This window comes from Lampris incognitus, chromosome 2, assembly GCF_029633865.1.
Source record: "Lampris incognitus isolate fLamInc1 chromosome 2, fLamInc1.hap2, whole genome shotgun sequence".
In the NCBI taxonomy this organism is placed as follows: domain Eukaryota; kingdom Metazoa; phylum Chordata; class Actinopteri; order Lampriformes; family Lampridae; genus Lampris; species Lampris incognitus.
In genome coordinates this window covers 47,667,369-47,691,177 of record NC_079212.1, presented here as the reverse complement: position 1 = coordinate 47,691,177, position 23,809 = coordinate 47,667,369, and the positions used below count along the sequence as shown (strand labels likewise).

General features: G+C 46.9%; 1 protein-coding gene across 1 annotated transcript in view; it reads left to right on the top strand.

The window, feature by feature from the left end:
* Positions 1-23,809, top strand: part of arhgap4b (Rho GTPase activating protein 4b) — an 88,646-nt gene that overhangs the window by 4,457 nt on the left and 60,380 nt on the right. Inside the window, exons 2-6 of the mRNA XM_056272951.1 lie at positions 4,216-4,534; positions 5,892-6,063; positions 14,395-14,557; positions 16,412-16,474; positions 16,719-16,892. Coding sequence (XP_056128926.1) covers positions 4,465-4,534; positions 5,892-6,063; positions 14,395-14,557; positions 16,412-16,474; positions 16,719-16,892 — 642 coding nt within the window. The 5' untranslated portion in view covers positions 4,216-4,464. The remainder of the gene's footprint in view (positions 1-4,215; positions 4,535-5,891; positions 6,064-14,394; positions 14,558-16,411; positions 16,475-16,718; positions 16,893-23,809) is intronic.

Sequence of the window (23,809 nt, the reverse complement as noted above, 5' to 3'; positions counted from 1 at the left end):
AGGACACGGCCAATTGTGTCTGTAGATACGCCCGACCAAGGTAACACGGGGTTCGAACCGACGATCTCCGTGTTGGTAGGCAACGGAATAGACCGCGACGCCACCCGGACGCCGTAACTTCTAGTTTGTTTTATGATTGAAATTGTGTTTTGTTTTGTTGTGTCACCGTCCATTGTGTATTTAAGGTTAGGCCAAAGATGGATGTTCCACCTGCTGTGATAGTAAACTTCTACTCTATCCATTGCTTTTAACTTACGACTCAACGTCTCTCCGTCTAGTCCCGGACCTGGATTTGGCTGCTGCAAACCACCTGGTCTGTATACAGTCATGCGACGGCTGAGTTCAGATCACCCCGAGACCGTGCTGGACAGCTCATCCGTCCTCTTTAACACGCGGATGCTTACCAGAAGGATCATCCCACACACGTTACAGATGCACCGACTCACCACAGACCGTCTGTCAGCCAGAGTCTGCTTGGAAGGCCGCGAGAACGTCTAGCGTGTGCTCCCCCTGCTCCCCTCGCCGCTTCTGGCGCTTGGCTCTAGCGGTGTGCTGGCTGCGGCTCGGGCACGTCAGCGGTTCAACACACTCGGGAGCAGCCGCTGGGAGACGACACGACCGCCAATGGCAGCGGAAGAATGGAAAAACATAGAGATGGATATCTGCAGAGAAACAGATCAGATGTAACTAGGTCAGTGTGGTGAAGCCGGTTCCAGGTCTGGTTTGGGTTCTCAGCGGTATGGGAAAACCCTTTCACTGTTTGCCCATAATAATCTAGTACAACACGCCGCTTATTTCCTTCGTTTGTTTTGCGTAGTTAACCTCGTTTGTGCCTCATACGCGTTGACAAACACCTGGTCTTACTGAGCGTGAGCGTCTAACCCCACTACGTGGTTTCTGACTTCCCCTTGGCCCGGGGATCAACCGGTTTATATTCATTATGTGCACCACAAGACCCCCCTCCTTCTACGACCTTGGTATTATATGTGTGGGGCTCGGTGTCCTCCCCCACCCACCCCCACCCCCTGCCCTGCACCTTCTTATCTGCCCTTTCATTGCTCCCTCCATCTGTCCTCAGTTGTCCCCCTCTCTCACCGCTCCTTCATGTCATGTTCTTCTTGTGCTATCTTATCCATCCTCTCTCTCTCTCTCTCTCTCTCTCTCTCTCTCTCTCTCTCTCTCTCTCTCTCTCTCTCTCTCTCTCTCTCTCTCTCTCTCTCTCTCTCTCTCTCTCGCTCTCTCTCTCTCTCTCTCTCTCTCTTCTCTAACTCTTTTCTTCACACAGTCTCTCTCTATATCCCCCACATCAATTACCAGTCCCATTGTTCTACGGACGTTAAGGTCACACGCCGATGAAGGTCTCCGGAACCTCCAAGGTCCTGGAGGTCCTGGAGGTCTCAGTCTGCGTGGCAGAAACGTTCTCTCTCCATTTGTCCACTGTACTCTCTCCGTTACTGTTAATTTCTCCGCCGCTGGCCGTTGGAGTGGGTCAGGGTCACGTCCTGCTATGAGAATTTGGATGAGTAATAAGTGCAAATTCAACTTCAGCTCTTGGGTGTGCATGGTCGGTTTTGTTACAAAATCGGATACTGTCTGTGTTTATCTGATCTGTATGTGACACAACACCGGATCTTCACTGGTTGATAGAAAATGAAGGGCGAGCTGCAGGGAATTACCCATTTCTTAGGTGCACGTACGGCGTCTTGCAGCAGGACTCCTAATGAGTGCGAGCCTGCGTCCGTGCTATTAGATTTGCTCCCTTTAGCAACTGCGAGTGTAAATTGAGTTTCTTGTTAAACGGGGTGACAGGTTGACACCGGTAAGGGTCGAGTTCGGCGAAATGAAGCGATTGCTTGGATCTCCTGGAGGAATAAACTATGCGGTAAAACTAGCCCACGTAGGCACCCGAAGTGGTGTACTGAAACTTCTTGTTTTGCAATCGACACAGGATGTGGAAGAGTGCCGGGTTTCGTGCATGTGTGCGTGTGCGTGTGAGTTTCTGTTGGTGTGTGCGTGTGTGTGTTTCTGTTGGCATACATCTGTGTGCTTTCGTGCATAAAATTGTGTCCACACATGCACCCGCGTGTGACAGGAGGTGGGGGAGATAGTGATCTCATCTTCTCAGTAGATAGCAGTTTCTGATGACTAATAAGAGTCCGAGCAAACTGCAGCGTCTAAATGACGGCTTTGCACTGCACTTAGTCCAAGACTGCGTTCTCTATAGTCCAAGACTAACTGCATTCTCTATAGTCCAAGACTGCGTTCTCTATCATCCAAGACTAACTGCGTTCTCTATAGTCCAAGACTAACTGCATTCTCTATAGTCCAAGACTGCGTTCTCTATCGTCCAAGACTAACTGCATTCTCTATAGTCCAAGACTGCGTTCTCTATCGTCCAAGACTAACTGCGTTCTCTGTCATCCAAGACTAACTGCGTTCTCTATAGTCCAAGACGAACTGCGTTCTCTATCGTCCAAGACTAACTGCGTTCTCTATAGTCAAAGACTAACTGCGTTCTCTATAGTCCAAGACTAACTGCGTTCTCTATCGTCCAAGACTAACTGCGTTCTCTATCGTCCAAGACTAACTGCGTTCTCTATCGTCCAAGACTAACTGCGTTCTCTATCGTCCAAGACTAACTGCGTTCTCTATCGTCCAAGACTAACTGCGTTCTCTATAGTCCAAGACTAACTGCGTTCTCTATAGTCCAAGACTAACTGCGTTCTCTATCGTCCAAGACTAACTGCGTTCTCTATAGTCCAAGCCTAACTGCGTTCTCTATCGTCCAAGACTAACTGCGTTCTCTATAGTCCAAGACTAACTGCGTTCTCTATCGTCCAAGACTAACTGCGTTCTCTATAGTCCAAGACTGCGTTCTCTATCGTCCAAGACTAACTGTGTTCTCTATAGTCCAAGACTAACTGCGTTCTCTATAGTCCAAGACTGCGTTCTCTATCGTCCAAGACTAACTGCGTTCTCTATAATCCAAGACTAACTGCGTTCTCTATCGTCCAAGACTAACTGCGTTCTCTATAACTACGTGCCAACTGTGCCCCGGGATAAATGGGAACTGTGATATTGACTCATTTTGTTCAGGAGTTGACTAGCCCCACTTAGCTCGTATAGCGGTGTCTTTGGAAGTTCAGCACTGATGTAAATTTATTTATGTATTTATTTATTTATTTATTTATTTATTTGACGTTACGAGGCATAAAAGTCTATATCAGTGTACTACTGAGTATAAGTTAAACTGTCATTACTTGACTGTTTTTTTTGTAGATTAATTGGACATGTTTGCTCATCCAGGGGCGTCCGGGTAGCGTAGCGGTCTATTCCGTTGCCTACCAACACGGGGGTCGCCGGTTCGAATCCCCATGTTGCCTCAGGCTTGCTGGGCGTCCCTACAGACACAACTGGCCGTGTCTGCGGTTGGGAAGCCCGATGTGGGTATGTTTCTTGGTTGCTGCACTAGCGCCTCCTCTGGTCGGTCGGGGTGCCTGTCCGGGGAGGAGGGGGAACTGGGGGGGGATAGCGTGATCTTCCCACGTGCTACGTCCCCCTGTTGAAACTCTTCACTGTCAGGTGAAATGAAGCAGCTGGCGACTCCACATGTGTCGGAGGAGGCATGTGGTAGTCTGCAGCCCTCCCCGGATCAGCAGAGGGGGTGGACCAGAGACCGGGACGACTCGGAAGAGTGGGGTAATTGGCTGGATACAACTGGGGAGAAAAAGGGGGGGAATCCAAAAAGAAAAAAAACAAACAAAGAATGAGTTTGCTGAATGTCCCAAGCCTGAACCTCAAGGCGTCAAATGGCCTTCATCGTTGCTATTACTCACCACCTCTCGTCTGCCCCTTTTCCCCTCTTCTTCTTCTCCCTCTCTTCCCTATCTCCCTACCCTCCTTGCCCTCTCCTTCTGTGCTCTGACGTCTTCCCGTTGTCCCTGTCACTCAATCGCTGTCCTTCTTCTCCCGGTGCGGCCGTCCCTTCTTCTCTTGTCGACCAATTGGCCTCATTCGTCCCCTCTCTCGCTTTCCTCCCTCCACCTCCTTCCCTCCGTTTCTCACTGTGTCCTCTTGCTTTCTTCTCATCTTCCCTTGCCCCCCACCTTCCTCTCTCTTTCTCTTCTTCCTTTCCTCTCTCCTCTCCCTTCCTCTCCCTTTTGCTTTTAACACCCCCCCACCCCGTCTTTCTCTATGTCTGCTGCTCACATACAGGTTCACCCATGGAGCAGAGTCCACATCAGGAAGTGGGGCGATTCTGTGGACAGATTGACCGTACCGCCGTCACCGCCAAACAGAGTACATCAGCGTTGATGCAGAGGCGCTGTGTGCCCCTGTAGAGCAAGCCGTGAGTTCGGTCAAGAGTTCGGTAACTTAAGGAGCTCTGCTACGGCTGGAGGTGGAAAAGTGCAGAGGAACCGACGCTCTGTGTGATAGCTCAGCGCCAAGGGCCAAGGGTCAAAGATGATGACGTCACACGGCAAGCTGAGGAGAGAGAAGGGGAGTCTGGCCGAGTATGAATCACAAGTCAAAGGTAAGTGGTTATTTTTTGTGTCTGTGTACATAGGCCCGCGGTCACATGCCTATTTGTTTATGTCTGTGCCTTGTGATCTGCTTCCGTTTCGGTGCGCACGCACGAATGGGTACATGGCTATGTGCACGCGAGCGTGCTGCAAGAACGCACGTGTTAATCTGTGCACAACCACATGGCTCCCGTGTTGTTGCACCACACCACCACCCATCGCGCCACGTGTCTGCATGTCAACCGTATGTCTCCGTGTACGGGTGCGTGCGCCGTGTTCCGTGTCTGTTGCATGTCAGTAAAGCTGCTGTGCGGTGTTCCTATCTGTGCATGCTCTGGCTGGCCGGCCAGCTCCCTCCACTGCACTACGAGGGTGTATTTATAGCTAGTATTAGTAATGCTGTCTCCACACATTCAGTCAGCCTTGGGCTGTGTACTCAGAGAGGAAGAGCTGTGGAGAGAGAGAGAGAGAGAGAGAGAGAGAGAGAGAGAGAGAGAGAGAGAGAGAGAGAGAGAGAGAGAGAGAGAGAGAGAGAGAGAGAGGGAGAGAGAGAGAGAGAGAGAGAAAAGGGGGCTGATGAGTGAGAGAGATGTTGAAAAAAGGGTAAGAGGAAATGCAGGGGGGAGAGAGAGAGAGATGCGTGAGGGAGAGAGCGGTTGTGGCGTTGTTTCAGAGAGCAATGTGTGTATTTGTCCTAAAAAAGAAAACGATAGCACAACATTTGGCTACGAAGCTGCAGGCTTAGCATCAGACTAGCCGTGTTTCAGCACAGAAGTGTATGAATAATAGAGAGAAAGGTGGGATCGTTGGAAGTGGACCGTGTGAAATGATCCATGGATCACTTTCTATTTAGTGCCTGAACACTGGAGCAGTGTGATTGGTTTTTCATTATGTGTAAATGGTGTGCTGTTTCCAAGTGCACCACAATCTATGCAAGTATGCGGGACTGGAAGTTTGTGTGCATGACTTATGTTTAAATATATATATATATATATATATATATATATATATATATATATATATATATATATATAAATATTGGTATTCTAAAACTGGGTGGCGTTAGCGCGGTCGTATCACAGCAAGAAGGTCCTGGGTTCGAGCCCCAGGGTAGTCCAACCTCGGGGGTCGTCCCGGGTTGTCCTCTGTGTGGAGTTTGCATGTTCTCCCCGTGTCTGTGTGGGTTTCCTCCGGGTGCTCTGGTTTCCTCCCACGGTGCAAAGACATGTAGGTCAGGTGACTCGGCCGTACTACATTGTTTCTGGGTGTGTGTGTGTGTGTGTGTGTGTGTGTGTGTGTGTGTGTGTGTGTGTGTGTGTTTCCTCACACGTGTTACTGCAGTACTCTCTTCCTCTCTCTCTGTGGCAGACCTGAGGGCCCAGCTGACCGACCAGGTGAAGATCCTGGACTCCCAGGTGGAAGTGAAACAGCAGCAGCTCTCAGACCTGTCTGAGTTCCTGCGCCGCCGCGGGGACATCGAGGCGGAGTACGGCCGCGCCCTCGACAAGCTCACCGAGAGGTTCACCCACAAGACTAAGAAGTGAGCGCGGGGCCGTGCGCATGCGTAGAATACAGTACTGACGCGCTGGTCTGTACGTTTGTGCGGGCTGGGGAAAATGCAGTGGATCACTGTGAGGTTCAGTAATCGGGTTTTGCGTTTCCTTTTGTAGCCCGTGGAATTAGATACCACACAGGACACAATTACTTCCGGGGTTCTTGTAGCTTTAATTTTATTGTTTGAACCTTCGAATGCAGATCGTTTTACTGAGTGCATAAATTTCTGTCTTTCGAGCAAACAGCTCATAAATGTTCACAGATGTGGCAAGTTTAACAGAAAAGATTTTAAAAGGAAAATAAATACAACATACAACATTCGGTGCAAAATACGGCAGTGGACTATGTATGTTAAACAGGGTTTAACAAAGACATGTGGAACTTCCTGAAGATCGCGCAACTTCTCACTCTGTCAGTTACCTTTAAACAGAATTAAAATGCATATAAAACCTTCACATCCCAAATACAATGGCATGGTGTGGCTTTATTCACGCCAACATTACCTTGTCATGCCTGCAATGGCGAACAGTGGTCGACGGCTCGCGCCCAAAATCACCGAACATCAACTCCAGTAGCGTCTAAATCAAACCATCTTGTCAAATTACCGACATACAATATTGTTTGGAATAATGTTACAGGTATATTTCACAAGATATTTACCCTTACTTACTGCGGAGTCAGAGCACCGTCACACCGCAATCTTCAGGTGCTCCACACAAGAAAAAAAGAAAGAATACCCAAGATGCACTTGGATAACTTGCACGGAGTTTCAATAAAAGTCCGCAACACTGCCACTTACTGGTCAAAACATGCAATGACAACCAAAACTATAAAAATACACTCACAATCTGCTTCACAATTTAACTACATCAAATGACATTTTACATGGCTTGACAGTGTAACAATTACATATATTAACAGTTAAACTATACTAAATTTAAGTGGAAAATCATTTAACATATTTAACAGATTTACCACCTGGCTACATACTCCCCTGCAAATATAGTCAACGTCCTCGGTGACTACGAAACATGAACTGACTCAAATACTCCCTGCAAGGCCTTTTCAAAGAGAGCAGCACCCAGGCTTGTCAAAACCTTAGAGACCATGTCTGTGCTGACTGAGACTGCATTACAGGCTGACTTTGGCAGATGAAATGGGTTTGAATGAGATCCAGCCATTTCCCGCTTGCTTTTCCTAATGGCAGGTTTAGGTGCATAGGTTCTACGTCCTGCTCCACCAGCATCATCTGTTAGTGCGGGCCTGTCCCTGTTTTCAATAATGGGCAAGTCACTGTCGCTAACGTCTGGATGCACATCATTAACACATTCTGTTTCTGTGCCACAATTTCTCATATCTGAATAACCTTTCTCAGGTCCTTCACCGTCACTCTCATCTGTGGGTGCTGTCACATGTAAACTAACACTTTCTGCTGCAAGAGGCAGGTTAGGTACTTGCACAAGCCGGCGAGGGATGACTTCCTCAACAATAACAAAATCAGCCTCAGGTGACTCAGGCTCATCCTCAGCTACAGGCTGTGTAGTGGTCTGTAACCTAGTTCTAGTTCTTGGTTTGGGAACTGGTTTTGCACAAGGTCGCAACTCTGACCTATGAACTCTTTTAATGGGACCTCCCTCAAAAGGTTCAACAGTGTGTGTGGTACCCTGGATGTCAACTACTTGTAGACCGTTGAGGTCCATGTGTCCTGAATCTTATGTCTACCTGGGGGTCTGTGACGTAGGAAAACCAACTGACCAATGTCCACAGGAGGACAATACACCTTCTCATTTTGCAGTGAGATCCTCTCAGCTGCCTTCTGCTCTGAGTACTCTCTGGCTCTCTCGTGTGCCTGTCGGAGTCTCTCCTGATGAACAGACAACCAATCCTGTTTCCACACACACTCACGCCCTAATAAAGCATCTACTGGGAGATGTGGCTGTACCCCGAAAAGCAAATAATAAGGCGAGTACCCTGTGGTGGAATGAGGAGTGACATTATAGGCATATACTACTTCAGACAGATGCTCTGGCCAACGCTTTTTTTTCTCTGGTGGGAGTGTCCTTAACAAGTCATGGAGTGTGCGATTGTATCTTTCACACTGACCGTTTCCCTGTGGCCTGTAGGGAGTTGTCCGTGTCTTTTTAACCCCATAGAGTTTGCACAGCTCTGCTATAATTTCACTCTCGAAATTTCGACCTTGGTCTGAGTGCAGTCTCTCTGGGACCCCATATTTCATGAACCACTCCCTGAGCAAAACTTTAGCTGTAGTGTCAGCCTTCTGGTCTTTGGTAGCATACGCTTGTGTGAACTTTGTAAACACATCGGTCACAACAAGGACATTTTCACGGCCATCTGAAGCTGCCTCCAACACTGTAAAATCAACAGCCACCACTTCTAGAGGTCGGGAGGCCAGGAATGCCTGAACTGGAGCATGGATTTTTGGCTGAGGCATCTTGGTCAAAATGCACCGCTCGCAGTTTTTAACCCAGCTTTCAACATCCTCGCATAGCCCTACCCAAAAACACCTCCCTCTTAGCAAGTTTACAGTGCGCTCTATGCCCTGATGTCCCATGTTGTTATGTACATTTTCTAGAACTTGGTCCCTCAAACAACTAGGCACGAGTAACTGCCACACTTCTCCATGACGTGGGTCTGTGATAACCCTGTACAACAACCCTTCTCGTTGTTGTATGCATCTCCATTGTTTCAACAATCTTTTCACTTGACTAGACAGGGCTGCTCTCTCTCTGGGACATGGCCTTCTCCCCCGATCCCAAAATGCCCTAAACTCTTTTAGGGTGGGGTCGCCGGCCTGAAAACCTACCAGCTCCTCTCTGGTATAACCTGGCAGTGTGGGGGTTGCCCTGTTTAGTACCTGTCTCACCAGACCTCAACTCCCCAGCACGGATCTGTCTCACTTTGTAACACCCCAGACCTCTAGAGACAAGACCAGGATCCAGAACTGTTCCTCGCTCAATCAGGTTACACACAGTGATACAGTCGTCAAAATCCGAGTCAGGGTCTGTTTCAGGCTCCCCTGCAAACTCCTGCCTAGAGAGACCATCTGCGGCGGCATTATTGCAACCAGGACGGTACTTAACCTCGAAATCAAAAACAGACAGTTGCGCTACCCACCTCTGCTCTATAGCACCTAACTTGGCTGTCTTGAGGTGGCAGAGGGGATTGTTATCAGTCAGGACAACAAACTTTGAACCAAGCAAGTAACCCCTGAATTTTTCAGCAACTGCCCATTTTAAGGCAAGCAACTCCAACTTCATGCTACTATAATTTCGGTCATTCTTCTCAGCCTGGCGTAGTCTGCGGCTAGCATATACTAGGACACGTCTGGTGTCACCTTGCTGCTGACGCAATACAGCGCCTAATCCATGCTGACTAGCATCTGTCTCAACTACAAATGGTTGTGTGAAATCGGCAAAACCCAAAATGGGAGCAGAGGTAAGTTTTTCCTTTAACTGCTCAAAGGAAGAGTCACACTCTGGTGTCCACATATTACAAAACTGGTGACCTACTTTCCCTGTTTTTTTCACACCTGAACATTTGTTGACTAGGTCATGCAGTGGCCCGGCAATCTGTGAGAAGCCTCGAATGAATCTCCTGTAGTAACTACAGAAACCCAAGAACGACTGCAGCTCTTTGGCAGTGGTTGGGACCTTCCAGTTCTTAACAGCAGAGACCTTGGAGGGGTCAGTTCCTATACCTTCTGCTGACACCTGATGACCCAAAAACTTTACTGACTGTTGTAGAAAAGCACACTTCTGCAACTTCACCTTAAGGCCCGTCTCTGCCAGTCTCTTAAACACAGTCTCAAGTCTCTCCAAATGCTGCTCAAATGTCTCTGAAAAAACCAAGATGTCATCTAGGTAGACCAGGAGTATCTGAAAAATGAGATCATTCATAGTAACTTGCATAAGTCTCTGAAATGTAGCTGGACCGTTACAAACACCAAAAGGCATTCTCACGTACTCATACAGACCAAACGGTGTAGTAAATGCAGTCTTAGTCCGATCTCTCTCATGCATAGCTACCTGGTGGTATCCGCTCGCCAGATCTATGGTCGAAAAGAACTTTGCCCCTCTCAGCGCATCAAAACTCTCATCAATTATCGGGAGCGGGAATGCATCACGTCTTGTCTTTGAGTTGAGTTTCCTGTAATCGACACATAGCCTCAGACTACCATCTGCCTTTCTCACTAGTACTATGGGCGAAGCATAAGCACTAGAGCTTTCTTGAATGACCCCTTTTTTAAGCAGCTTGCCAATATGTTCCCTGACTTCACTGTACTGTGTGGGTGGGATTCGTCTGTATGGCTGTGTTACAGGTATGTCATCTGTCAGATGGATCTCATGTTGTACTCTGTCAGTGTGGCCTAGATCTTCATCTTCTGTTGCAAACACAAAAGAGTACTTCTCCAGTAACAAAGTCAGCTGTGCTTGCTGTTCTGGGCTACCACAAAAATTGAGCTTGCCGAGAATTTCCTGCACATCTGTCGGTGTTTCGGGGTGTTCACTGATACTCACTTGTTCAGTGTCTGCTGAGATTCTCTGGAACTGTACCTCACAAAGCTAATCACTTTTCACACAGTCTACCTGAGTCAAAACCCCTAGCCTAGTCCGTGGCCCTAGCCAGATATCTTCATCAGACATGTTCATGACTCGGACTGGAAAAATGTGATTGCCCGATGAAACCAAAGTAGGCACAACAACCAAACCTCCAGGAACGGGGACACCCACAGACTCCAGCAACAAAAAAGAACCATCCTCACTCATGGTCCTGAGTCCCCTAGCCATAACTGTAGCAGCAGATGAAGCAGGTATATGGACTACATCCTTACCAGCTACCCTAGCGAAAGAGAGTCTGTCTGTTGCATGTACTGCATGAAGATGATTAAAAGCCTCTCTCCAGTTTGAGTCAAACCTCTCCTGCAGTGTGGTGTCAAACTCAGTGTGTACTAGCTCTCTGCATTTTTTGACAATGTTCATCCCTATCAGACCTGGAACAGAGGAAGAGTGTTCAGAATCTTTAACTATCAGAAAACCTCGCTCTGGGATAGTCAGACCCATGGCTTCTACATCAAGCTCCACATAGCCCATATAGGGTATGTCTAATCCATTAGCTGCAGTGATCTTTAACCACTCAAATGCCGGGTGAATGTCTTCGCCTTTCACTGACAGGTGTTCCCTGAAAAAACTCTCAGAAATTGTACTGACCTGGCTACCAGTGTCAAGTAAGCAGGACACTGTAACACCTCGTAGTTTCACCTCAACAGTTTTACATTCTCCGACTGCACGCTCTAAGATCCTGCTTCTGTCTGGAGTCTCTTTTGGTGAGCCAGCTTCCTCCCCTCGAGTTGTGTGGCTCATGACAACTGAGGGTGCGAGTTTTCCTGCACTACATAAGAACTAGGTGTTGCGTCCCCTTGGCCCCCTCTGGCCTGTGAGCATTTTCTTGCAATGTGACCTATGCCTCTACACTTGAAACAGATAGGCTGACCATCTGGTGTGAACTTTGGCTGGGGTCGAGGTCGTGGCTTGGGCTCTAGGAATGTCTGTTGAGTGCTGCGCTTACTCAGTTCACCTACAGCAAAGGCTAGATCAGCGAGTGTTTTGCCTAACTCTGCTAGCTGTTTTTCCCGATGGGCTACTGCTCTCCGAACATCCTTTAATGCAGCACCTTGGTCATTGTTTGTTTTAATAATAGAGCACTGGGTTTCCGGAACCTCTGATGTAACTTGGTTGCTCTTTATGACCCTGGGACGATGAGACCTGCTGTCCTCCATCTCCCACAGGAGGGCCTCGTTCCTCACATCTAGAAGACTGCTCTCTGGTTTGTCCCTAACCATTTTCCTGAGTTCACGCCTGAGTGCTGCTTCTCTTAAACCCTCAATAAACCGGTCTCTGAGCACAGTTTTCTCATTAGGTATTACATCTGTGGACTGTTTCACTACAGAGCTCAAAATCTGGGATAGTGCATGGGAGTAGTCACGGAGGTCTTCTCCATCAGTTTGGTTACGGTTGTAAAAGGTCTGCAAAAGCTGTGTGGAACTGCGCTTTTCCCCAAATGCATTGCTCAGGTAAGAGTATAAATCACTGGGCCCCACTGACTGACCCCTAATGCATAGTCGCACCTCTTCCAATGCAGGGCCACGCAATAGAGATAGTATATAGTCACATTGTTCTTCTGTTGTTTGCTCTCTGTATCTTAAAACCCTTTCAACCTCTTCAATAAACTCTTCGACAGATCTCCTGTCTGTACCACACTCCCCACTAAATGCTTGGATCTGGCGTTCTCTTGGAACGTAGATGTATGAACGTGTGGGTGCACTGTTATCACTTGCTCTCTGAGCCCTTGCTTCACCATTTAACCTGGTGAGCTCATCTCGCAGTCTGGCGAGCTCTTGCATGGTGGTCTGCATTTCTTTTGTAGCACCTTCACCTATACCCGTTATGCCACCTGAGGTGTGGCCATTATCATTACGTGAACTCCCTTCATCACCAGAATCACTAGACATAATGATATATTAATCTTTACTCAGTCCAGTATAAATGAGGATATTTAGTTCAAAACCTGGTTCAAGGATACTACAAGGACAGTCTTTAACTTGGAGCCTTGCTGAATCTTGGTCTTTGTAGCTGAAGTTAGCGCTGGAGTCCTCTGCGCTGGTACGGCTGAGTCGTGTGACACAGGAAGCACCAGAACCTCGTAGAGCCCCTCACGTCGTCTCTCGCTGGTCACCACCTCCACAGCAGGATGGCTTCAGACTCAACACCAACGGACGTCACCAGCAATCTTCACCACTGCCGTATTTTTTTTTTAAGTAAAAATAAGCCACTCTGTTGCCAATTTAAAAAAAAATGTTTTAGCTACACCCCACTCCTGGTACCAAAATTATAAAAATACACTCACAATCTGCTTCACAATTTAACTACATCAAATGACATTTTACATGGCTTGACAGTGTAACAATTACATATATTAACAGTTAAACTATACTAAATTTAAGTGGAAAATCATTTAACATATTTAACAGATTTACCACCTGGCTACACTTTGATAGACACAAATTGATGAAAACATTTTTTCCCAGGACGTTAAAGCTGACTTGGTTCCGCAACCAAGAACGAGGTTGCTGACATTCCCAGTGTGCCCTATGGAATCCAAGCACATGGCCTTTCCTGTTTTCCCAACCCAATGCATGTCAGTTAAAAACTTTGCTTTATTATTGTTCTTAATTAATCTGGCAATCCCCCCCTTTTTTTCCCCTCTCCAATTGTATCCGGCCAATTACCCCACTCTTTCGAGCCGACCCGGTCGCTGCTCCACCCCCTTTGCCGATCCGGCGGGGGGGGGGGGGGCTGCAGACTAACACATGTCTCCTCCGATACATGTGGAGTCGCCAGCCGCTTCTTTTCACCTGACAGTGTGGAGAAGTGGTGCCCAGCCCTGCTCCTGGAGCGCTGCCCTCCTGCCGGGTTTCACTCCAACCCTGAGTTAACACATCTGATTCAATTAATCAAGGTCTTGGTCGGTGGGTAGTTGGTAGAATCCGGTGGGTTGGAGTGAAAAACGCCAGGATGGGAGCTCTCCAGGAGCAGGGTTGGGCACCGCTGCTGAGGAGTTTCACCAGGGGGACGTAGCGCGCGGGAGGATCACGTTATCCCTCCCCCCTGAACAAGCGCCCTTACCGGCCAGAGGAGGCGCTAGTGCAGCGACCAGGACACATACCCACATCCGGCTTCCCACCCGCAGACACGGCCAATTGTGTCCTGTAGGGACGTCCGACCAAGCCGGAGGTAACACGGGGATTCGAACCGGGATGCCCGTGTTGGTAGGCAACGGAATAGACCGCTACGCCACCAGGACGCCCAAGCTAGCAATCTCAAACCTTTTCATATAAACAATATACGTTTTGCATATGAATCATGATAGGAACTGACGTGTTTTCCTTCAGTCAAAGAGGATAAGGCACTCCTTCACTCCTGGACCACCCAGACAGAAGTTCTGCTTGGTCCAACTAAAACAATACATGAAAACAAGATGATAAAAGACATTTATTTAGCTAACAGTGATTGGCCCACTAGAGAGGATAAGGCAGATCTTCCTCTGGTGGACCAACCAGAGAGAAGCATCAGAGATGGTCAGAGAGGAGACAGGTGAGTGGGAAGCTTTGAGATTGCTACGTTATGAAAAGGACAGACACGTTGCGTTGTCTCTCTCCTCTCACCCTGCCTGTCATCCCCCCTTCTTTCATTCCCTTTCCATCATCTTCCTTTTTTGTGTCTTGTCTGTCTGTCTCCAGGAAGGAGCAGTGGGGCCAGTCGGTGTGTCAGGTCTGGTCAGTCCTGCTTACTCAGACCCGGCTGGAGAGCCGAGAGCATGCAGCGCTCGCTGACACCTGCTGCAACACACTCACCCAGCGCCTGGCACACAGCACAGAGGACTCGCACCGCTTGCACAAACGGGTGGGCTAGGAACACAATGGGAGTGGCTGTAAACACATTAAGAAACGTAAACAGACACGTCCCGACAAGCACCACTGACTCATCACTGAAGTCCACCCCAATCAGCTTGTCTAGCTGGCCCCTGCCCCGTGTTGACTCTGACATTGCTTTTTTTCCCCACCTTATTCATTTTGTGACTAAGTGCAAATCTCAAATGAGTTGCTGCACAATGATTTCTTGCACACTCCGAAAGGTTAGCAACGTTAAATTGCAAACAAACAGTAAAAGTTGCATTCACTTTGAGACGAGCACGTACAATATGTAGATTTTCAGTTTTAGAATGAAAGGTTTGAGGGTACTCATCATTTAAGTACTCCATCATATGTTTGTCCTGTCCCTACCTTGGTGCCCACAGTGCAGCCTGACTTTTGCAGGGTGGCTCAAAACTCAGGTTCTGCAAATGACTGGAAAATTTCAGAGAGGTTTTTGGGCCTTTTCAGAGCTAAAAAAAAAATTAGCAAAATGTTCCTTACTAATTTCTCTAAGAAGGTTTCAGTGCACTGAGAAAAAAGGTTGCTCACTTCATATCTGTTTTAATAACACGTTTCAGCATATACAGTTTTTCCATTGTAGCTGACACAACTTAAAAGAGATATGCTAGCTTTTTTTTAAAGCTAGCCAGAATGAAATCTTCATTGACTTAACTGTTACCCTTACCAAACCCCTTTTGGAGATCAAGGATTTGCACCAGCTTTGCTTTACTCCAAAAACTGACAAATCAGCAGAACACGTATTCTCTGATAAAGCTGATCACAAGCTAAGCTCTGCTAAAGCTAACACACTAGCTAGCTTGTGATCGACACACATCAGCACATATCGCTTCTATCTGTAAGATTTATGGCAAGCGCTTGTTCACACATTAACATGACAGTGCCTTCTGGCTCAAAGCACAACGTTTCTGTAGAATTTTACTTTATCCTGATTACAGCACCTCTAACAGTGCCCAGACAGCATCCGGATGTGGGCCACTTCAGGCAGTGATGCGGCACTGATGGCCTTCTTCTGGCCCTGACAAAATGGATGTGAGCCTGAAGTGGCCCACCTGTATCATAGCAAATATGGCCCAAATATGCAAAATCAAATGTGGGCCTTTTTTTTGGCAAAGGTGAGGTGCTCTGGGCAACATGTAATCTGGATGTGACCCTGAAGTGGCCCGTGTGGTAAATGGTGAATATGGCCCAGATATCACAAAACAAATATGGGCCACCTTTGGCAAATATGTGGCACATGTGGCATTGCTATGGCTTGGTTCTGGCTCAGATCTGGCAAACAGGAGCGGACCGCCCAACCAATGTGGGCCGGATGAAGTGTCGGGTGCGGGACAGGTCCGGGCCACAGCAATTTTGCTATCTGGGTGCCACTCAGCTGTGTATTGATGTCATCCTCTGCGTGGACTCAAAGTATAGCTCTCGTATTCCTAGTACGGTCCAATTTCGCGACATTTTTAAACATTTTCTTCCTATTGCAGGTTTACAAACAAATCTGCCACCTCAGATAAACGCCTGCCGTGAGCGAGTCAGATATATATCTTGTGATCGTCTCGCTTGCTCCTGTGAAAGCGTCTTATGGAAGACGGGCAGAACCCTTTGTGTGCTTGACCCGGCAATCTTACGGCGTTTGTGCACGAATTATCATCATTTTACTAGCTCTTAAGATGGCATACTGCCAGCAGAGGTTTTTTTTTTCTGAATATCAATTCCAGCTCACGTTCACACATGACCCTGACAAGGATAAGTGCCGGAAAATTGACAAGGGTAGGGCTGCATGTGTGAAATTAATTTACTCCAAATCATAAGCTTATTCCATCTGATACAGAGCAAGGAGGTTGCAGTTCAAATGCAGGATGAGTTACTGAAGGTCACCACTGAGCTGCAAACGGTGAGACTTGCTTATGTATAACAATAATCATAATAATCATAATGATAATTTTATATCATTTGGAATGAGATACTTGGCACAAAATATTACTTTAAGAAAATGATAATTAGCCACTACCTGTGATGATTGGTTATGACTCATGATGGCGATGATGACGATGATGATGATGATGAAGAAAATGCGGGCGTTGCTGTTTACAGTGAAGCTGACCTTGTTTTGTTAATCGTGATGTATCCCGACAAAGGCTCTGAAGACGTACAACCTGTACCACACAGACTGCCTGACAGCCGAGGGGAAACTGAAAGAAGCTGAGCGACTGGAGGAGAGACAGACAGGCAAGTCAGCTGACCTTGGCCTGGGCCAATCAGGAGGCCAGAGGCGGAGTTCTGTCAAGAAGATGGAGAGACTGATGGAGAAGGTAAAGGCAACGTGTGCATATTTTTGTGTGCGTGCGCGCACGGTTGTGTGAGTGTGTGTGCACAACTGTGTGTGTGTGTGTGTGTGTGTGTGTGTGTGTGTGTGTGTGTGTGTGTGTGTCCGTGCACGCCAGTGTATATTTGGTGGTCGATTGGCCTACAAAGGCTCCTACAAGAGGTCTTAAACTGTTTTTTATGACGTAAGTTTTTGTTCCAAATCCTGTACCTCTTTGTGTGTGCTCGTATCTATGTGTGTTAGGCTTGCGCGATTGGACGAATATATCGGCAATCAGCGATTGGCTGAGTCCAATCCGCGGGCGGTTTTTTTTGAAGGATTTTTGTCCTGTTATTTTGCTAATTTAATGGTGTGCCTCAGTAAATAATTAACATGTAAAGCACAATTCAAAGAGTGCTTGAATAGGAACTGGCAGTTGGAGTTGGGCCATGTGACATACCTGTGGGAGGAGAGATGGTGGTGGGGTGTTTAACTAGATTGTTTAGCACAATCTTGGAAAGTGAGAGGATGCCTGAGGAGTGGAGAAGAATCATACTGGTACTGATTTTCAAGAACAAGGGCGATGTGCAGAACTGTAGCAACTACAGAGGTATAAAGTTGATCAGCCACAGCACGAAGATATGGGAAAGAGTAATAGAAGCTAGGTTAAGAGGAGAGGTGATGATCAGTGAGCAGCAGTATGGTTTCATGACAGGAAAGAGCTCCACAGATGTGATGTTTGCTTTGAGAATGTTGATGGAGAAGTATAGAGAAGGTCAGAAGGAGTCACATGGTGTCTTTGTGGATTTAGAGAAAACATATGACAGGGTGCCGAGAGAGGAGGTGTGGTATTGCATGAGGAAGTCGGGAGTTGCAGAGAAGTGTGTAGGAGTGGTGCAGGATATGTATGAGGGAAGTGTGACAGAGGTGAGGTGTGCAGTTGGAATGACGGATGGGTTCAAGATGGAGATGGGATTACATCAAGGATCGGCTCTGAGCCCTTTCTTGTTTGCAATGGCGATGGACAGGTTGACGGTCAAGATCAGGCAGGAGTCTCCGTGGACGATCATGTTCGCGGATGACATTGTGATCTGTAGCGACAGTAGGGTGCAGGTTGTGGAGAGCCTGGAGAGGTGGAAGTATGCACTGGAGAGAAGAGGAATGAAAGTCAGTAGGAGCAAGACGGAATACATATGCAGGAACGAGAGGGAGGAAAGCGAAATGGTGAGGATGCAAGGAGTAGAGGTGAAGAAGGTGGATGAGTTAAAATACTTGGGATCAGCTGTCCAAAGTAACGGGGAGTGCAGAAGAGAGGTGAAGAAGAGAGTGCAGGCAGGGTGGAGTGGGTGGAGAAGGGTGGCAGGAGTGATTTGTGACAGAAGGGTACCAGCAAGAGTTAAAGGGAAGGTTTACAAGATGGTTGTGAGAGCAGCTATGTTATATGGTTTGGAGACAGTGGCACTGATGAAAAGACAGGAGGAGGAGCTGGAGGTGGCAGAGATGAAGATGATAAGATTTTCATTGGGAGTGATGAAGAAGGACAGGATTAGGAACGAGTATATCAGAGGGACAGCTCAGGTTGGACGGTTTGGAGACAAAGCAAGAGAGGCAAGATTGAGATGGTTTGGACATGTGTGGAGGAGAGATGCTGGGTATATTGGGAGAAGGATGCTGAATATGGAGCTGCCAGGGAAGAGGAGAAGAGGAAGGCCAAAGAGGAGGTTTATGGATGTGGTGAGGGAGGACCTGCAGGTGGCTGGTGTGACAGAGGAAGATGCAGAGGACAGGAAGAGATGGAAACGGATGATCCGCTGTTGCGACCCCCTAACGGGAGCAGCCGAAAGTAGCAGTAGTAGTAGTAGTGGTGGTGGTAGTAGTAGTAGTAGTAGTAGTAGTAGTGGTAGTAGTAGTGGTAGTAGTTGGAGTTGGACCATATGCACGTTTTTGTTGCACTGATTTCCGATGAGTCTTTCACAAAACAGGGCAGTGACTGCAGTGCCTCAATGAGAATTAAGCCGTCTTAAGTGGTTGCTGTCCGATCGATTGGTACAACGTCAATTCCATCCATCCATCTATCCATCCATTATCCTGCTCATAAATTATATTTTAGAACTAGACCAAAATCTGCATGTGCAGTTGTGCACCCTGATCATTTAATAGCATAGTCATAGAAACAATTCTGTCCCACCAGAATTTGAAATTTAAAAGCCTCTGAATTTCTAGCACTGACGTTTTTTTTTTTGCAGTGAAATTATGTAGCTGAATGCTTTGGCTCAGAATTCAACTCCTAAAAATCTTCAATAACTAATTTTCACTGTTATTTTTCAATGTACACAAACTCAAAATCAAAAATCAAGTTTTGAAAAAAAAATTCAAATAATTTATACCGAGGTTGCTCAAAATTCGACAGGCCGAATTCAGGCCCCAAAATCTGAGTTAAAAAAAAATTTCCAGGTTAAACATCCGGGACACCAAGGATAAGCGATCGATTCTGTCGCAAAGCGAGCTAACATCCAGCCAATAAAGTCACGCTTGGTCACGTGACGCTGACGCTTGAAATGACAGGAAGATGGTCAGCGACGGCAGCGCACCCTAACGATGGCACTTCGGTGAGTGTGTTAACTCCTTTGTTTTGTGTCGTTTGCTTTTGTGAGCGTCAGTAATGGGTAACACCTCACAGTTTGCGCACCAACAGAATTTATTGGGCAATATCTACGCAGAACTTTTAATGAGGTGGCATTCCTTTAAGATTGTGTCAGCATGGCTAAAGTTGTGCAAGCACAGTTTATCGTCGCTGACGGTACAGCTCTGAGGCGGGGGGTCATGATCTGACTGACAGGACGTTTAGCAGCGAGGTAGCTCGGGTCCGCGGTGGTGTAGCGCAGTGGTTCTCAACCTTTTTGGGGTCCTGGACCCCCTGCGTATTTTTGATCTACCCTGAGGACCCCTCCACCTGATCTTGGGGGAGGGGGGTTGCAATTTGATAGAAACAGTAGAAACTGCATTTTAAATTGCATTATAGCATTTATTCACTCTTTGGGGCAAAAATAAGAGCTTTCAGTTGTAACTTAGATATAGTTAACAGAACAGAATTCTTATGCAGTAACTTTCAGATATATGTAACAAAACAGAATATGTATTCAGTAACTTTCAGATATATGTAACAAAACAGAATATGTATTCAGTAACTTTCAGATATATGTAACAACAGAATTTTTATGCAGTAACTTTTAACAATGCAAACGGGAGCGAGATCTCTTATTAAAATACAATAAATTACACTTGTGAAACAGATGTAATTAGAGAAAAAAGTCCTGTTACCCTTTATAGTTTAGGTAGATAAAGGTCTCAGTCACATTTGAGTAAAATAATCCTATTTCTATAAATGTCATAGGATCTTTTTTTTAAAGATATTTTATTTTCACGGACCCCTTGCAATTACACCACGGACCACTAGGGGTCCGCTGACCCCCGGTTGAGAAACACTGGTGTAGCGGTCTAAGCATCGGCTTTGTGTCGACGCAGTTGCCCACTGGGGACCGGGGTTCGCGCCCCGGTTTCGTCACATCCGACTACGGCCGGACTCGATGAAGCAGCAATAATTGGCAGCGCTGTCCTCGTGAGGGGGCTGGAGTCGGCTTGTGTTCGTCACGCGAATGCGTCTCTGGGTGTGTGCGTGGGAAAAAGCAGTGGCTCGGCCTGGAGTCGCCTTGTCACGGAAGTGGCGAGGCGTCTCCTTCCAGGCTGCCGGCCGGAGAGATGCAGTTGGCGAACGCATGCAGTGGGAGGGTGGGTGTGAAAAAATGTAAAAAAAAAAAAAAACAGCGAGGTAGCTAAGTAACTAGCTCTTTCACTTCACCCAAAACAATGATGGAAGAAAAAAAACAAATGCACAAATATAAGGCCAATAATGTCATTGTAAGCAAACTCTTCATATTATGCTTGCTTTAGTAATGTTTAGCCATTTAAAACGTCATCTTTGTGCTACCGATTTGTAATATCCTTATTTTTTTTCTGTGCTGCATTTGTGATGACTAGTAAGGCCTAAATGATTGCCTGTTGCACTGTATTGGAGCCTGGTGATAGTATGCAGTACAGTGCCAAGTTTTCCTGTCTTCATGTATGTCATGCAAGACAGTGTTCAAATATGCCTGTCGTGACACTGTCGCCTTCTAATGTAATTAGAAGAATAAAAACATGTAATAGCAGTGATATTTCATGTTTTAACACTCTTATTTTCCGTAGGCCCTTTCCAGGTATTTTTACCATGGGCAGAGGAAAGAGGTGCTTTCCTGCAGCAAAGCTTGTTCCTGCCAGGAGACTTACACCGCTTGAAGTGACTTTTCTATTTGCTGCCAAAGCAGTGTGGGGGGAAAAATTGCAAGAGCAGGAGCAAATAGTCCATATGTAGGCAGGGTTGGGCCGTAGGACTGCTCAGCTAGATGAGAGCACAACACACAAAGAGGTAATGACATGCAAAAGTTATTCTAATTGTCACATTTTTTCAGAATTTTTCTGCTAGTCTGATTTGTTTTACGTCACCTAAAGGAAATAACCTCATGCGCACCAGATTTTTCTGTGAAAGCTGAGGTTGACAGATGTTTTGTAATGTAGAGCCGAAGGAACGGAGAAGACCGTAGGTTCACACTTTAGCCGTGTAGGCAACTTTCTTTAATCAACGGTACATCAGAGAGACAACAAAACCACAGCTCGACTGAGCGGAGGCGGCAAGAATAACCAGAAAACTGGCTGAACAACCATAACTTAACCCTGCGTTAACCTGCCAGGGCAACCCTGACTTAACCCTTAGTTCCTGGGGTGAATTCTATCCCCAATACGTGTCCACCACATGTAATGCTTTTGTAAGACTTTCAACCCCTTCGGCTGTAACAGTCAGAAAAAATAAAACCAGTACAGTAAAGTTCACGTTTAACTCCTGCTTGAATTGTTTATTTGAGTGCAGCGTCAAACGTATGCCAAAAACTTCATGTAACCATGTACACCACGTTTTTATGCGAAAGCTGAGCTTGACAGATGTTTTGAGAAGGGCTTTCATCTCCGTTCAGCTGAAACAGCCTGAGAAAATAAAACCGGTACAGTTAAGTTCACTTTTCACTCCTGCCTGAATGGTTTCTTTGAATGCAGAGATCGTTTACGAGAAATATTTCAACCTTGACATGTGTCAAACTTATCTCAGAAACACACTTAAGCCACATCACTTCACTAATCAGGTGTGTTAATCTGGTGGAGTGAGGAGGGCAAGGAATCTCCCAGTGCATGTCCTGGAGAACGTTTTTGGATTTTTGCCCCCCTTTCTCCCCAATTGTATCCGGCCAATTACCCCACGCCTCCGAGCCGTCCCGGTCGCTGCTCCACCCCTCTCTGCCGATCCGGGGAGGGCTGCAGACTACCACATGTCTCTTCTGGTACATGTGGAGTCGCCAGCCGCTTCTTTTCACCTGACAGTGCGGAGTTTCACCAGGGGGACGTAGCACGTGAGAGGATCACGCTATTCCCCCCAGTTCCCTCTCCCCCCTGAACAGGCGCCCTGGCCGACCAGAGGAGACGCTTTCTGGCCGCAGACACGGCCAATTGTGTCTGTAGGGACGCCCGACCAAGCCAGAGAGAGGTAACACGGGGATTCGAACCGGCGATCTCCCTGCTGGTAGGCAACAGAATAGACCGCCACGCCACCTGGATGCCCTGTTCTGGAGAATCTGTGTGACGTACTTCCTCTCAAGTGACAGTTCCGTTTCATTTTTAAAAGTATAACAATTAGTTTTACAAGTATAACAATTCGGCCAGCAACTCTTAAAACTGTTCTGTTAAAACTGTGAGTGTTTAAACAGCTAAAAGGCTTAAAAGTTATAGCAACATCTTTTAATACAAGATCAAATCTTGTCTGGCAAGTGCAAATACATGTCAAAATTTCACTCTTAAAAGATGTTTAATCCAGTTTTGTTTTTGTATTTTTGGGGGTTTTTTTTCGCTTCGGAATAAATAAACCAGAAAAAGTGTAATAATGTAATGTCTTCAGACAGAAAAATAACAAGAATTGCCACTTCTAACTTAGGGAAATATAAATTTCCCAAACTTTCACTCAGCATGGATCAATAGCTTCTCAAAATTGCCCTTCTGGGATAAATAAAGTTGTCTGAATCTGAATCTGAAAAAGCCATCTCCTGTTAATCTCAGATAGGGAAGGGAGGCCCCAGGCATAGACCAAGTCCTGCAAACTTATTTTATCCTTATCTGAGAGTTTGGATTCCCCCTCACGACAGAGGGAAGCAAATTAGGAAATAGAAAAAAAAGATGTGTAATGCCAGATACAGTGTGCACTTGAAAAGTGATGAATATAACAGTATTAAGTGTAACAAACGGGTTGGAACGAAGACTGACTGGTAAATTGAGGAGCTTTGCCTGAGCCGGAAGGAAAAGCTCTCAATTTACCAGTCAATTTTGGTTCCAACCCTCACCTATGGTCATGAGCTTTGGGTAGTGACCGAAATGGTGAGATCGCGGATACAAGCAGCTGAAATGAGTTTCCTTCGTAGGGTGTCTGGGCTCAGCCTTAGAGATAGGGTGAGGAGCTCGGACATCCAGAGGGAGCTTGGAGTAGAGTCGCTGCTCCTTCGCGTCGAAAGGAGCCAGTTGAGGTAGTTCGTGAATCTGATTAGGATGCCTCCTGGGCGCCTTCCCTTGGAGGTTTTCCAGGCTCGTTCAACTGGGAGGAGAACCCGGGGTAGACCCAGAACTCGCGGGAGGGACTACATGTCTAATCTGTCCTGGGAACGCCTTGGGATCCCCCAGATGGAGCTGGAGGGCGTGCTGGGTAGAGGGGCATCTGGAGTGCCCTACTTATCGGCTGCCACTGCGACCCGACCGCGGAGAAGCGGCTGATGAGACATCAAGTGTAGGCCATGC